Source organism: Aquarana catesbeiana, linkage group LG06 (genome assembly GCF_042186555.1).
Source record: "Aquarana catesbeiana isolate 2022-GZ linkage group LG06, ASM4218655v1, whole genome shotgun sequence".
NCBI classification, from domain to species: Eukaryota; Metazoa; Chordata; class Amphibia; order Anura; family Ranidae; genus Aquarana; species Aquarana catesbeiana.
Window position 1 is genome coordinate 314,767,783 of NC_133329.1, and position 15,520 is coordinate 314,783,302.

Below are 15,520 nucleotides of genomic sequence, written 5' to 3' on the forward strand. Positions count from 1 at the left end.
GCTCCTTCTTGAAGGCTCCCCTCGTCTTGAATGTGACGATCTGGAAGACCTGGTGGGGCTGTTCAATTTAAACAGCATTAGTGAGGGCTCTCTTTTTCCTTCTCTTCATACTTACCCATCATCCCCTCTTACCTAGTAGGCTGGCGATGGTCTACCTGGGCAACGGTCTCTAAGAAAGGTGATGAATCAACCTATAATTATATAGGTGGCTTAGCATGCATGGGATAGCAGATAGTAAACAAGCAAAGAAAAAACCATCATAGATCTTACCTGGGCGTGGAGATAGCAAGAGAGAGACAGGATAGAACAGCTGGGTAGAGTAGCAAAAGAAATCCGGTCAAAATTCCCCCTTACAGGCTCAGGAGAGAAGAGACAAGAAAATGCTGACATTACAGCATTTTTAAACTTGCCGCCGTCGCGGGGTGATGACGTCACGCTCGTGCATGCTCAGATGCGCTCTGAGGCCTCCGACGCCATTTTGGAAGCTGGAAAGTGGGATGTCCTGACAAGCTGGAGCTATGGAGACAGACAGGAGGGGAAGTTACCCACAGGTGCACAGAAAGGAGCTGGAGACCGCTGCGATCCATAAACCTGTTTAAGGTTTGTAATGTATTGTAACATACCCCTGAGACCATCAGAGTGGGGTTCCTTCCATTGAGCTCATTTAGAGGCTGTACAGGATAGGACTTCCACCCAGGAGAGGCTAGAACCTGGCTGGGGCGAATGTTTTAGGTAAGGGATGCATGTTTTCGGTCCTTGACAGGTGAGGAAAAAAAGGAGAATGCTGGGGCAGGGGCTCTCTCAGACTTTAATAGCTACGCGGTCCTATCAGGTTGCGGGGGCGGAGCCACAACCCATAGGTGTATGTTGCCATGATGCGACAGGAAATCTCTTTAACAGGATGCAAACAGCAAAAAAAAAAAATTAGGCTATACAAACAATTTTATACTCACTTATTACTGATCAAATTATTATGAAGACTAAACATGGTGGTGTGTGAAATGGGAAGGTCTGTAGAAAAAGAAGAGCTAATCAAACTACAGTAAAACCTTGGTTTGAGAGCGTTTTGCAAGACAAGCAAAATGTTTAACGAAATTTTGCCACATCTAAGTATGCAGGCATCCGGGGTTAAACTGAAGCCTCGCTTTCAAAGCGCTCTACTGCAGGGTAGGCACGATTGTAGACTGCCAGCGGTGAGAGCCGGCGGTGCGGAGGATGGTCTATGTGGACAGCTTTACCCCGGATGACTGCATACTTAGATGTGCCTCTTTTAATCATCAACCATGTGAGTTGCTAAATGTTGTACCTTCATTAAATGTAACCATATTGCTACACTTAGAGGTGCCTCTCTTCTCTTTTATACTCTGTAGCTCCTGCTGGATTTTGCTTCTAAATCCCTTGTGGAGGCGGCCATTTGTGGATGGACATTTTATGGTTACGCAATCACATTGCTATAATCTTTTTATATGGACTATAAACTGAAGGATTTATGAATAAATGGTTGTGGAAGGAATCATCCGAGTTTACATTATTTCTTATGGGGAAATTCAAATTTGATATACAAGTGCTTTGGATTACAAGCATGTTTCCGTAACAAATTATGTTCGCAATCCAAGGTTTTACTGTATTTAGATACCAAAACAGTTTAGCTTGGTTAGGCTCTATTTTAATGTGATGAATAAACTAAAGAAGATTTGTCAGGATTTACATTAATTTCAGTATCCAAAAGGTAAGAAAAAAAGTATTCGAATCACATAGGTTGCAAAATTCTATATCCCAGATAAACACCTTCCATCCCCTCCCAGATTGATGAACAACTACAAAACCACCACTCCCCGAATGATGAGCTCCATGTCCTCTCCCCCTAGACTAATGTCCACTTACCACTTCACAACAAATCAGATAAGCACCTACAAATGGTGCTTTGTATAAATACAACTAGGGACACATTATTAGTTTTTGCTACACAGCATTAACAAACCTACATCATATGCTAAAACACACTATTTTTTTAAAACATTTAGTCATTATGCATAGAAACTTAAAGTGGAAACCCAGCCTAACACTAACTGGACACTGCGCTGGACACTCCTCCTATTCTGCATGTGCCACTATAGGAAGCTGCTTCCTATGGTGGCTCACTTGCGGGCTCTCTCCCAAGCCGGTCTGTGTGTGTCAACTGACACACACAGCACGGCCCAGACCCACTCCCCCTCCTCACTGGATTTGAATGACAGCTGCAGGAGCCAATGGCTCCCGCTGCTCTCAGCCAAGCCTGCGAGAGCCGAGAAAAGACCTGCAAAGGAGCACAGCGCTCGATCGATGTAGGTATTTAAAGTTAGATAAATTGCTATCAGTCTAACGTGTAACTGCTTGCAGACCGCCCCACCCACATATACTGCGGCAGCCCCTCTGTGCCAAATCACGAACCTAGAGCGTGATCTGGCACTCCCAGAGTCAGGGACGCTGGTGTTGTTGATCATTCGGGAGACAGCAGAATGTAAACAAGGCAGACCACCGTTCTGTCAGAGGGGAATGTACTGATCCTGTGTTTCTGCTAAGCAAGAACACCAGATCTTTACCTTCCCCCAAATCAAAGCACTCCCTAGGAACACGTTTAACCCTTTGATCGCCCCTGATGTTAACCCCTTCCCTGCCAGTGTCATTAGTACAGCGAGTGTATATTTTTTTTAGCACTGCTCATTGTATTAGTGTCACTGGTCCCCAAAAATAGGATTTTTATAACAGCTTACCTGTAAAATCCTTTTCTTTTGAGGTACATCACGGGACACAGAGCCTCAGTAATCACTGATGGGTTATAGGGTATCACTAGGTGATTGGACACTGGTCACACCCTAGACAGGAAGTTCAACCCCCTATATAACCCCTCCCCTTCCTGGGGATACCTCAGTTTTGTAGCAAAGCAATATAAGTGTATTAGAAGAGGGGTGGGACCTCTGTGTCCCATGATTTACCTCAAAAGAAAAGGATTTTACAGGTAAGCTGTTATAAAAATCCTATTTTCTTTCTCGTACATCACGGGACACAGAGCCTCAGTAATCACTGATGGGATGTCCCAGAGCAATGCTATTTGAGGGGAGGGGACCACACAACGTAGGGTGTATTCAGACCTGAGGACCTCGTACCGCTGCCTGCAGCACACTACGCCCAAAGGCGATATCCTCATGCCTTCTCACATCCACCTGATAAAATCTGGTGAATGTATGGACTGAAGACCAGGTTGCGGCCTTGCAGATTTGAGCCATAGAGGCCTGGTGATGCACCGCCCAAGAAGCACTAATAACCCTTGTGGAGTGTGCCTTGATTTGAAAAGGTGGAATTTTCTGTTTCAAACTGTAAGCTTGAATAATCATTTGTCAAATCCATTTTGAAATGGTAGACTTTGACGCTGCCTGTCCTCTATTGGGACCTTCTGGCAACACGAACAAAACATCCGTTTTGCGAATTTGAGCAGTTGCTTCCAGATAGGCTTTGACTGCTCTTACTACTTCCAAAGACTGTAGTGACCTTTCTTCCGAAGAACAGGGATATGGAAAAAAGGAATATAGAAAAATATCTTGGTTTAGATGGAAATCTGAAACCACTTTCGGTAGAAAGCTAGGATGAGGGCGCAATACCACTCTATCCTTATGCATGATTAAATAAGGCTCTTTACAGGAAAGGGCTGCTAATTCTGATACTCTTCTAGCAGAAGAAATGGCTACCAGAAAAATTAACTTTCTTGTCAACAAGACCAAGGGAATTTGACGTATTGGTTCAAAAGGCTGTTTCTGTAAAACTGACAGAACCAAATTCAAGTCCCAGGGGTTTAGGGGCGCCTTAACCGGAGGATTAAGACGCGTTACTCCCTGCATACATTTTCGGACTAACAAATGTGAAGCAAGTGGCCGTTGAAATAATACTGATAAGGCCGAAACCTGGCCCTTGATGGTACTCAAGGCCAGCTTCATTTCTAATCCCCTTTGTAGAAAGTCAAGAATTCTACCTATGACATATTTTCTGGGATGCCAACCCCTGGCTTCACACCAGGATACATAAGTCTTCCAGACTCTATGATAAATTACTCTGGAAGCTGGCTTCCTTGCATTGATCAAGGTAGAGATCACAAGACCTGAAAGCCCATGATTCTTCAGAACGTGGGTTTCAATAGCCAAACCGTCAAATTCAGCGTTTGTAAGGCAGGATGGAACACTGGACCTTGAGATAACAGGTCTGGACAGGACGGTAGGGTCCATGGGGAACCTACTGTAATCCTTACTATTTCTGCATACCAAGCTCTCCCGGGCCAAGCTGGGGCCACCAGAAGTACCGACTTCTTTTCCTGCCTGATCCTGCGAAGGAGTCATGGCAGTAGCAGAATAGGAGGGAATGCATAAATCAGTGAGAACCGATGCCACGGAATCACCAATGCATCTGTCCCGCATGCAAGAGGATCCTTTGTTCTTGCCACAAACATGTCGATCTTCTTGTTGAATCTGGATGCAAAGAGATCTACATCTGGAATCCCCCATCTTTGGCATATGGCCCAAAAGATGTCGGGGTGAAGAGACTATTCCCCTGGGACTAACCGCTGGCGACTCAAATAGTTCACCTGCCAGTTCTCTATCCCCGGAATGAAAACTGCCGATATGCATGGCACATGCTTTTCTGCCTACACTAAAATCTGGTTCACTTCTCCCTGAGCTGCGACTCCTGGTGCCTCCTTGATGACTGATATAAGCCACTGCTGTGGCATTGTCGGACTGGATCTTGACAGGGCAACTTTGTAGCCAGAGATTCCAGGCCTTTAGGGCTAGATACGCCGCACGAATCTCCAGAATGTTGATGGGTAAGGTCCTCTCGATTTTGGACCATTCCCCTTGGACCACAGACTGTTCCAGAACTGCTCCCCAATCCGAAAGACTGGCATCCGTTGTTACCACTGTCCAGGTAACCGGTAAAAAGGACTTCCCTTTTTGCAGGTTTTCAGGTATTAACCACCAACTGAGGTTCTGATGCACTGTAGGAGACAGACGCATCGGAAAATCTAATGCCTGCACTTTCTTGTTCCAGGCAGACAGGATACTGTGTTGCAGCAGTCTCGAATAAAACTGAGAATAGGGAACTGCTTCGAATTAAGCCACCATCTTTCCCAGCAGCCTCATACAAAGGCGAACAGAAGGACCCTTTTTTGTCCTGACTACCTGAATCAGTTCTTTTAAGGCACCGATCTTTGCCTGTGGTAAAAATACCTTCTCTTGGCTTGTATCTATGACCAGGCCCAAATACTCTAGTCTTCTTACTGGTTTTAAGAAAGACTTTTCTAAGTTGAGAATCCAACCTAGGTATTCCAAGTAGTTGACTGTGGTGACCAAGTTCTGGTCCAGGCAGGCTACCGACCGGTCTATCAAGAGCAGGTCGTCTAAGTATGCTATGACAGTTATACCTTGGGCCCTTAATCTGGCCAGAGGAGGAGCCAAGATCTTTGTAAACACCCGAGGTGCAATGGCTAGCCCGAAAGGCAGGGCTATAAACTGAAAGTGGCGTTTTTCTACTTCGAAACGCAAGTACTTTTGATGAGCAGGGAAAATGGGTACATGCAGGAATGCATCCTTGATGTCTATTGACGCCAGAAGTTCTCCTCCTTGTAGGATGGAGACTACTGATCGAATTGATTCCATGCGAAAGGATCAAATCTTTAGGAATCGGTTTAGATCCAGAATGGGTCTGACATCTCCATTTGGTTTTGGAACCGTGAAGAGGTTTGAATAAAACCCCAATCCCCACTCTTCCGTGGGAACCACCACAATGACCTTTTGCGACAATAGTCGCTCCCTAGAGTTACCGTGGAGATCACCCATCTGTCCTGGAATTCTTCCTGCCAGAGCTTTGAACTGTAGCAGTCTTCCCCCCACCCGAGCGAGCGGGGTTGCTCCTACATAAAGAGGCTTTAGCGTCTTGTCTAGTAGGCTACTTCCCCCAGAACTTCTTTTGTCCCTGGGGTCGACGCTGAAATTTATTTCTTGAGCCTGACGGAGGAGGCCGTCGCGACTGCCTGGAGACTGATGCTCCTGGCACTGGGGAAAGAGCCCGTTTAAAAGAGGGACGCTTACTCCTTTTCTTAACTGGTAAGAGAGTGCTCTTTCCACTAGAGATCTTTTGGATATAATTGTCCAAATCCTCTCCAAACAGCCTTGCACCACGAAATGGAAATCCAGCCAGAAGCTTCTTACATGGTGATTCGGCTGACCAATTTTTCAACCATAAGATTCTCCGCATATGCACCAACCCAAGCGAAAGGCGAGAGGTTTGGATAATAGAATCTCTGATTGCGTCAATAGCAAAACATAAAGCCGCTGGAAGGTTGGCCAACCCCTGGGCTTGCTGTTCAGGTAAATCTTTGAGGACCTGTTTAACATGGTCTCTCAAGTATTGACAGACTCCGATTGCTGCCACTGCAGGTTAAGCTACTGAACCTGCTAAGGAAAAAATCTTTTTTAACAGGAATTCCATTTTTTTATCAGTTGGATCCCTAAGCATCTGAGCATTGTCGACAGGACAAGTCAGACTTTTATTTACGGAGGAAAAGGCGGCGTCAACTGCCGGTATACCCCACATTTTTCTAAATTTTTCCTCCATAGGATAAAGTGTTAAACATTTTTTTCCGCCTAAAAAGTTTTCATCTGGGTGATCCCACTCAGAATAAATTAGCTTTTCTAGTAAACTATGAACAGGAAAAGCATGTGTTGTTTGAGGATGCTTCAGTGAACCCAAAGAAGAGGAGGGTTTTTTAACTGACTCGGCAACTTAAATGTGGAGCGGACCAATCCAGCAAGAATTTGCACTCTTCTCATCCTGAGAAGCTGAAGAGGGCCCTTCTCCACTTGATTCCTCAGAAGAGGAATCATCAGTCTCATCCCGACCCTCTGAGAGGGATTCCTCTCCTTTTTCCCAGAGTTCCTGCTTGAGGGTCCTGGGTAACAGAGGGGGACCTAGTGCGTTTTCTTCCACTGAGTGAAGATGCGATTAAGGCCATTAGTCTTTCCTCTAGTCCATTAATGGTTGAGGAAAAAAACCTCCTGCGTAATGTATAAAGGGGCTGAAGTGCCAGAAGCAGATGCAGCCCCTGACCCCGACGGCTCACCCTGGCCAGCCATCCCAGGTCCTTCAGGGGGGGAAGGTGCTGCAGAAGGGGGGTCCTCAGAGCCTGAGGGAGATCCCCTAGAGCCTCTGGTTTTCGGGGTATTTGTACCTCTCCTACCCATAGTGCAAAGTAACAAAAAGGTGGAGGTACCACAAACAAACACTGACTGCTGAGCGATGTAGTTCAGCAACTGCCGCTGCTACCAATGCTCAGTCTGGTGTTTTAAGTAAATGCTGCCTGGGAGAATGCCTGTGTCCCACCTCACATGCGCCCGTCAGCTCTGTGTCCCTCCATAGGCTGTGTGCACCTGAAAGAGAGTGCACTTTATAGCCTGTGTAGCCAGCGATGTGTGCGTCTAATCACGCCGGACGTAGCGTCCAGGCTCTGCCCCCCCTTCTGACCACCCCCTCCCTCGGTTTTTTGCAAAAACGTGTGCTTTCCCGCGCAAGCCGAGGCTCTGATCCTCGGGACAAGCATGGAGGGGAGGCTGGGGTGGAGGAGAGAGAAGAGCAGGTGGATGGGAACCTACCGAAAATGGCGGCAGCGGTGGCGCGGTATATTACCGCTGTTTGCTCAGGCCCCCCCGGCCCCCTAACTATGGGGGGGAGAATCCCTAAGGAGAGAACCCCCTAACCCATCCTACCTGGAGCCTGGCTGAAGAAGCGTACAGCGTGGACACTAAGACAGACAGAACAAGCATAAAAGGTATGTGCTCTTGACACCCCCGGTGGCAACAATAGGCATAGCATACATTTACTTAAAGGAGAAAACCTACTAGAATCAAAAAATTCCTGAGGAGTCTCCCTTACCTTATCCAGCCGCAGGGTTCTGTTATACAAACCCAATCTTCACCTCTCACGGTGGGCTCCGTTTGAAAAACCTTCAGAGACTGGGGCCCCCTTGAATAGGAGGATCCGCAGTTCTGGCCCCATAAAGCACCCAGCCAGGGATATGGCTGAAAAAAACAAATACTGGATACCGGGGTCCAGCTCTCTAAAAAGAGAAGCGTTACAGGTAAAACCTTGTTTCTTCGGACACGAGGCCCAGGTACCATCCAATTTGGCCTGAAAAAGCACTTTGAATGGATCCGGTTGCATGGCTTGCCCCAGTATAGGATATTCCTTTGGAGCTCAGCACAGCACATCTTATTCGTGACCAACACCTAAGACACTGGCGAAAAAACTGAGGTATCCCCAGTAAGGGGAGGGGTTATATAGGGGGTTGAACTTCCTGTCTAGGGTGTGACCAGTGTCCAATCACCTAGTGATACCCTATAACCCATCAGTGATTACTGAGGCTCTGTGTCCCGTGATGTACGAGAAAGAAAAAAGTGTCAGTTAGGTGTCCAATTTGTCCGCCGCAATATTAAAGTCCTGCTATAAGTTGCTAATAGCAGCCATTACTATATAAAAAAAAAAATAATAATAATAATATCCCACCGTTTTGTAGACGCTATAATTTTTGCGCAAACCAATCAATATATGCTTATTGGGTTTTTTTTTTTACCAAAAATATGTATCAGAATACATATTGGCCTAAATTGATGAATAAATTTGATTTAAATTTTTTTATTGTGTATGTTTAATAGCAGAAAGTAGAAGGGGGAAAACCTACCAGAGCTGAAGGGGTTAATTAAACAGTATTTATGAATGCTCCAAACCTTAAAAGGCGTATTTGCAGGTCCATGGTCACAATCCAAGGCAGAACCTGCCTTCATGGTCTCCCAGCAACACACTAATCACAGGCAGAAGGGTTGGTTTTAATAGTGGACTAAGACAGCACAGGCTAAATAGTCCAAAAATAGGAGGTTGCATTGGTACAGTATGTCTTTCTTTTGACATTTCAGGACATTTTAACATTTTTTTAGGCGTTTAGTAAATAGCTTTGCCCTTTCAGAACAGCCTGGCATTCAAGCATAATGGGAGAAATTAAGGGAAATTAAGCTTTATTGTTTTAGGTGACAATCACTTTAACTCTTCCACAAATTGTGTAACCAACTATTTTGCATTAAAAAAAAAAAAAAAAAAGCGCTGTTACATTTTAATAACACAATGATTTGTCTTACCGAGCCTTTCTGCTAGATTTTTTGCAAGTTTTCCTTTGCCAGAGGCCAAGTTACCATCAATTGTAATGATTTTACTGTTTGGTCCAAATCGTTTGGATGTTCTTTCCCCCAGCATGTATGCCAAGTAGCCATACTGAATTCCATGCTTTGAGCTGACATGAAACTGGGACTATTCACAAGATTTTCAATTAAAAAACATAAGAGGGAAAGAAAAAAAAAAAAAAAGAAAAGGAGAAGGGTTACGATCATATTTAGAACTAAAGTAATTTTAACAACTTATTGTATACATTTAAAACAAAAGCTGCAAACTGCTGCATCATATTGTCATTGAAAAATAGAAAACTGACAAAAGAAAAAAAAAAAGAAATAAATAAATAAAAACATCAACAGATATTCCTTTTTAAAAGTCCTACTTTTCTCTACTACTTGATGAATCAATAGCCTGGAACACATATGCAAACGCAGTATTGGGGCACAAGATGTATTCCAATGTGAAAAGGAATAATGCCTAATGAAAAAAAGGGAAAAGTCCTGAAAGTCGCACATCTCTGCAAAACCCTATAAGACGGTGTATGAAGCCTCAGTCCGGGCTCCAACCAGGCCACGTCCCAACATGTTTCACTCCCTCCCCCCACAGAGCTTATGACTAACCAACCAAGAAGCCACTGTAGGTTGCATGAGAGATCAAATATTGGCAGAAGACCTTCACCAACTCCAGGCAAAAAAAAAGAAGAAGGAGGTTCTGGACGCAATACTCACCTCCACAAATAATGCTTAAAGCTAGCCATACACGGCTCCAATACTTAGCTGCTTCCTGCAAAATCTCCAAAAATTCAAGCTGTGGATGGCACAACCCAGCTCAAGAAATATTGCTTAAAAATTTGATGGAGCAGGGAGGAAAACTGTCGGCAGAACAGTGATTGCATCCAATCCGGTGCCGTCACTGTTTGCCTATTTACACAGCCATGGGTGCTTTGACTATCTAAATAAAATAGCCAACACTGGAGATTCCTCCATCCATTCTGTTTGATGTGATTAGGGGAATCAAGAGGCTGAACATGAGAAATCTTCCTTGTGTATGGCTAAACATAGGCTACATTTGCACTAGCGTTCTGCCATTTTGTGAATGGGAGTTGCAGAAGTGTACCGATTTCTGCTGTTTTTTTACACCTGCGGTGTAAAGGGCATTCAGCCGCAATCACTTCAGGTAACTGCTGTCTCACTGTATAGGCTCAGCAGCAGCTAGCTGCTCACACCTGTCAAACACCACCAGGAATCAGAAGCTATAGCTGCCATTCACTTGTGCAAATGTAGTCTTGGAAAAAGCCTGACAGTTCCCTCCGAGACGATACTTTTGAATATAGACCAGCTTATATACAGTACATAAGCTTGTTCTAGCTAATGCAATCACTTCTAGGTTATTGGGGGTCTCTTGACACACATTAGCTTGTTGTAGATCATGTGGTCCAATCTAGTTTATTGGGGAGGGGGGTCTCCTGATTTGCAGAGCCTGGTTTTGGGTAATTAGTGTGGGGAAAAAAGTATTTGATTCCCTGCTGATTTTTTACATTTGCCCACTGATAAAGAAATGATCAGTCTATAATTTTAATGGTAGGTTTATTTTAACCACTTGCCACCCAGGCCAATTCTGACATTTCTCTCCTACATGTAAAAATCATATTTTTTTTGCTAGAAAGTTACATAGAACCCCCAAACATTATACTATGTTTTTTTTTTAGCAAAGACCCTAGAGAATACAAAGGTGGTCGTTGCAACTTTTTATCTCACACGGTATTTGCGCAAAAACTTAAAGTTAGCCCAATTAATTATGTATAATGTGAAAGATGAAGTTACGCCGAGTAAATAGATACCTAACATGTCACGCTTCAAAACTGCACCGCTCGTGGAATGGCGCCAAACTTTGGTACTTAAAAATCCCCATAAGCGACGCTGTAAAATTTTTTACTGGTTACATGTTTTGAGTTACAGAGGAGGTCTAGGGCTAGAATTATTGCTCTCGCTCTAACGTTCACGGCGATGCCTCACACCATTTTCATATGTGGGCGGGACTTACGTATACGAGCGCTTTACATTTTTTCATTTTTTTTTAATTGTTAATTTTACTTTTTTTGACACTTTTTAAAACAAAAAAAAAAAATAAAATTTGATCACTTTTATTCCTATTACAAGAAAAGTAAAGAACCCTTGTAATAGGAATATGGCATGATTGGTCCTCTTTGCAGTGAGATATGGGGTCAATAAGACCCCATATCTCACCTCTAGGCTGGGAAGCCTGAAAAAAAAAAACAAAAAAAAAACAAAAAAAAAACAAAAAAAAAACACGATCTCGACTTCCCAGCCGAGGCGGCGCAGTTTGTTTGCATGCAGAGGCCGGGCGTGACGTTATAACATCGCACCCGCCTCTGAACGATCATAGAGACTCCGGCGACCATCTGGTCTGCCAGAAATCTCTATGGTCACCATCCGGGGCTGGCGGATCCGGTCTCCGACTCAACGATGAAAGCGGTGAGTTGGTAGAAGCACCGGAGGGTGGCGACGTCCCCTCTAGACGCCCATAAGAACCATCAAGGGGAGAAAAAGCAGATATCTGAGTGATGCCTGTAGCTGCAGGCATCATTCAGATATACCCGCACAAAGTCAAGGACGTCATGATGACCGGCGGGCGGGAAGTGGTTAACAGTGAGACAACAAAAATATCCAGAAAAAAACTCATTTAAAAAAAAGTTATAATTTGATTTGCATTTTAATGAGTGAAATAAGTATTTGATCCCCTATCAATCAGCAAGATTTCTGGCTCCCAGGTGTCTTCTATACAGGTAACAAGCTAAGATTATGAGCACTCTCTTAAAGGGAGTGCTCCTAATCTCAACTTGTTGCCTGTATAAAAGACACCCGTCCACAGAAGCAATCAGATTCCAATCACTCCACCATGGCCAAGACCAAAGAGCTGTCCAAGGATGCCAGGGAAAAGATTGTAGACCTACACAAGGCTGGAATGGGCTACAAAACCATCGCCAAGCAGCTTGGTGAGAGGGTGACAACAGTTATGCTGCGTACACACAATCGCACATTCCTACAACAAAATCCATGTTTTTTTCCGACGGATGTTGGCTCAAACTTGTCTTGCATATACACGGTCACACAAATCTTGTCGGAAATTCCGAACGTCAAGAACGCGGTGACGTGCGACGAGCCGAGAAAAATTAAGTTCAATAGCCAGTGCGGCTCTTCTGCTTGATTACGAGCATGCTTGGAACTTTGTGCATCGGAATTGTGTACACAAATCGGAATTTACAAGTACGGATTTTGTTGTAGGAAAATTTGAGATCCAGATCTCAAATTTTGTTTGTTCATAATTCCGACGGAAAATGTTTGATGGCGCCTACACGCAGTTGGAATTTCCGACAACAAGCTCCCATTGAACATTTCCCGTGGGAAAATCCGACTGTGTGTACGTGGCATTAGTGTGGACAATCGCAAATGGAAGAAACACAAAATAACTGTTAATCTCCCTCAGTCTGGGGCTCCATGCAAGATCTCACCTCATGGAGTTTCAATGATCATGAAGACGGTGAAGAATCAGCCCAGAACTACACAGGAGAATCCTGGCAATGATATCAAGGCAGCTGGGATCATAGTCTCCAAGAAAACAATTGGTAACACACTACGTTGTGTAGTACTTAAATCCTGCAGCGCCCGCAAGGTCCCTCTGCTCAAGAAAGTACATGTACAGGCCTGTCTGAAGTTTGCTAATGAACATCTGAATGATTCAGATGAGAACTGGGTGAAAGTGTTGTGGTAAGATATGACCAAAATCAAGCTCTTTGGCATCAAATCAACTCGCCGTGTTTGGAGGAGGAATGTTGCCTATGACCCCAGGAACACCATCCTCACCATCAAACATGGAGGTGGAAACATTATGCTTTGGGGGTGTTTTTCTGCTAAGGTGATAAGACAACTTCACCGCATCAAAAGGACGATGGACAGGGCCATGTACTGTCAAATATTGGGTGAGAACCTTCTTCACTCAGCCAGGGCATTGAAAATGGGTCGTGGATGGGGATTCCAGCATGACAGTGACCCAAAACACATTTCCAAGGCAACATAGGAGTGGCTCAAGAAGAAGCACATTAAGGTCCTAGAGTGGCCTAGCCAGTCTTCAGACCTTAATCCCATATAAAATATGTGGAGGAGGCTGAAGGTTCCAGTTACCAAACGTCAGCCTCAAAACCTTAATGACTTGGAGAGGACCTGAAAAAAAGCAGTGGGACAAAATCCCTCCAGAGATGTGCAAACCTGGGGGCCAGCTACAAGAAACGTCTGACCTCTGTGATTGCCATCAAGGGTTTTGCCACCAAGTACTAAGTCATGGTTTGCGAAGGGGTCGAATATTTATTTCACTCATTAAAAAGCAAATCAATTTCTAACTTTTTTTAAATGCGTTTTTCTGGATTTTTTTTTTTTTTTTTGTTACTCTGTCTCTCACTTTTAAAATAATCCTAAGATTAAAATTATAGACTGATCATTCATTTTTCAGTGGGCAAACATACAAAATCAGCAGGGAATCAAATACTTTTTTCCCCTCAATAAAGGGGGGGTGGGCAAAGTGGGAAGTAACGGCGGGTCAGCGGTTCAAGAAGTCCGATTCCAATACAAGAATAGTCTCAACTTAGGAGTAGGTCAAGTACTCATCTGAGGAATAAAACGAGTCCCATTGTGCATTATGTTCCTTCGTCTTGTCCCTGAGGGCAGTGGTCAAGCATTCCATCTGTTGGATATCGCTCACCCTGGCAAACCATTGCGATACTGTAGGAGGGGATTGTTGTTTCCACAAGCTGGTGATGCATGCCCTAGCAGCATTTAGAAGATGTTTCAATAAAGATTTACGGTATTTCTTAATGGACATAGTAGTTATTCTTTTATTTTTGATGATAATGGTAAACAAGACAAACAGAGAGGGTGAATCTCCGTAACAGGGGTACAGACAGCAATAAAAAAAAAAAAACCCCTTTCAGGTGTTCTAATCCATCTACATTCCATCCAAAACTGAAAATCTTGTATTTTTGTAAGGTCTTATGAGAAGGACCCTCTTGTATTTTATTGTATTGTAACTGTTCCATCTCACTTTTAGTGCTGCGTAAACTGTTGGCGCTATAAAAATATTTAAAAAAATAAAAATTATTCCTTTGGTTTATACTTCAGGTAATATAGGAAAGATAGAGAAAAGACAACATTGAAGCATGTACCATAAACAGGCCAACAATGACAGCACCGTTGTTTTTATCTCAATAGTGTAAAGAGCAAACATTACAATGACACCTCCATACAGAGTGCTTGTATTTGTCACAGAAGATGACAGAACTGTCTGATATTGCAATAGCTGCTGTCAATAAGAGGTTAATGGCAGTCAAAGCCCATGAGTGAACGAAATGACAATGATCTCCCCCCTCTCTGTATACACTGCCCCCGATGCTCACCACACCAACGACCCCAGCTTTCCAGGACAGTCTAAAACCACGGACCGCTGATGTCCCAAACATGTCTCTGTCCTTCCTGGGACAACCTGCGCCGGGGTCCTTCCTACAGTCGGCGCACAAAATGACGTCACGGGGGCACCTCTGTGCTGCCTGCAGATTCCGGAGCGAAAATGTCTTCCGGTGCAAAAGTGATTGTACCGGAAGAGAGAGTGCTGCGCTCTCAGGACCGTTCCTTGTCATATGACTGACTATTCACAGACATAAGGAGAAAGCAGTGACATATAGTGGCCAGGTGTCCTCCCCAGACCTGTGCCAGGTTAGAAGAATTTTCTGTGAAAATGTGTGACCTTGGTTTAAAAGAAAAACGCTAAAGAGAATATAAAGACTGGTATTTCTCAATACTAAACCTGCTAGATACGGAATCCATGTGAAAGCCAGGAAACTACTTGCATTGTCAAAAGGAGAGAATATCCATTTTTAATCATCTACCAACGCCATGTTTTAGGGCGTTTAAATAAAAAAAGAGATTTATGTTTGTTTTTATTTAAAACAGAACTGTACCTATAACAACCTGATAAAAAATAATGTTCTTTAGCAAGGAAAATACATTCCACATTACTAATAATACTACAAAAATGAGTGTGTGCTGTAAATAAGGATGAGCTCAGGCATGTTCGCAACTCCATGTGCCCGCGCCCGCCAGGAAGCTGACATTCCGCAGCGCTAATCATAGGTAGTGAGACATTTCCCGATCTGTGCAGCTGCGGATTGGGAAATGTCTCACTGCCTGTGAATAAGCGCTGCAGAGTGTCA

At 44.0% G+C, this 15,520-nt stretch overlaps 1 protein-coding gene across 1 annotated transcript in view; it reads right to left on the minus strand.

Moving 5' to 3' along the window:
• The window catches only part of NDUFA10 (NADH:ubiquinone oxidoreductase subunit A10), a 36,040-nt gene extending 21,174 nt beyond the window's left edge, over window positions 1-14,866 (minus strand). The window contains exons 1-2 of the mRNA XM_073633687.1: window positions 14,708-14,866; window positions 9,210-9,378 (exon numbers count right to left, since the gene is read on the minus strand). Of these exons, the coding sequence (XP_073489788.1) occupies window positions 9,210-9,378; window positions 14,708-14,770 (232 nt within the window). The 5' untranslated portion in view covers window positions 14,771-14,866. The remainder of the gene's footprint in view (window positions 1-9,209; window positions 9,379-14,707) is intronic.
• Window positions 14,867-15,520: the final 654 nt, after the last annotated feature.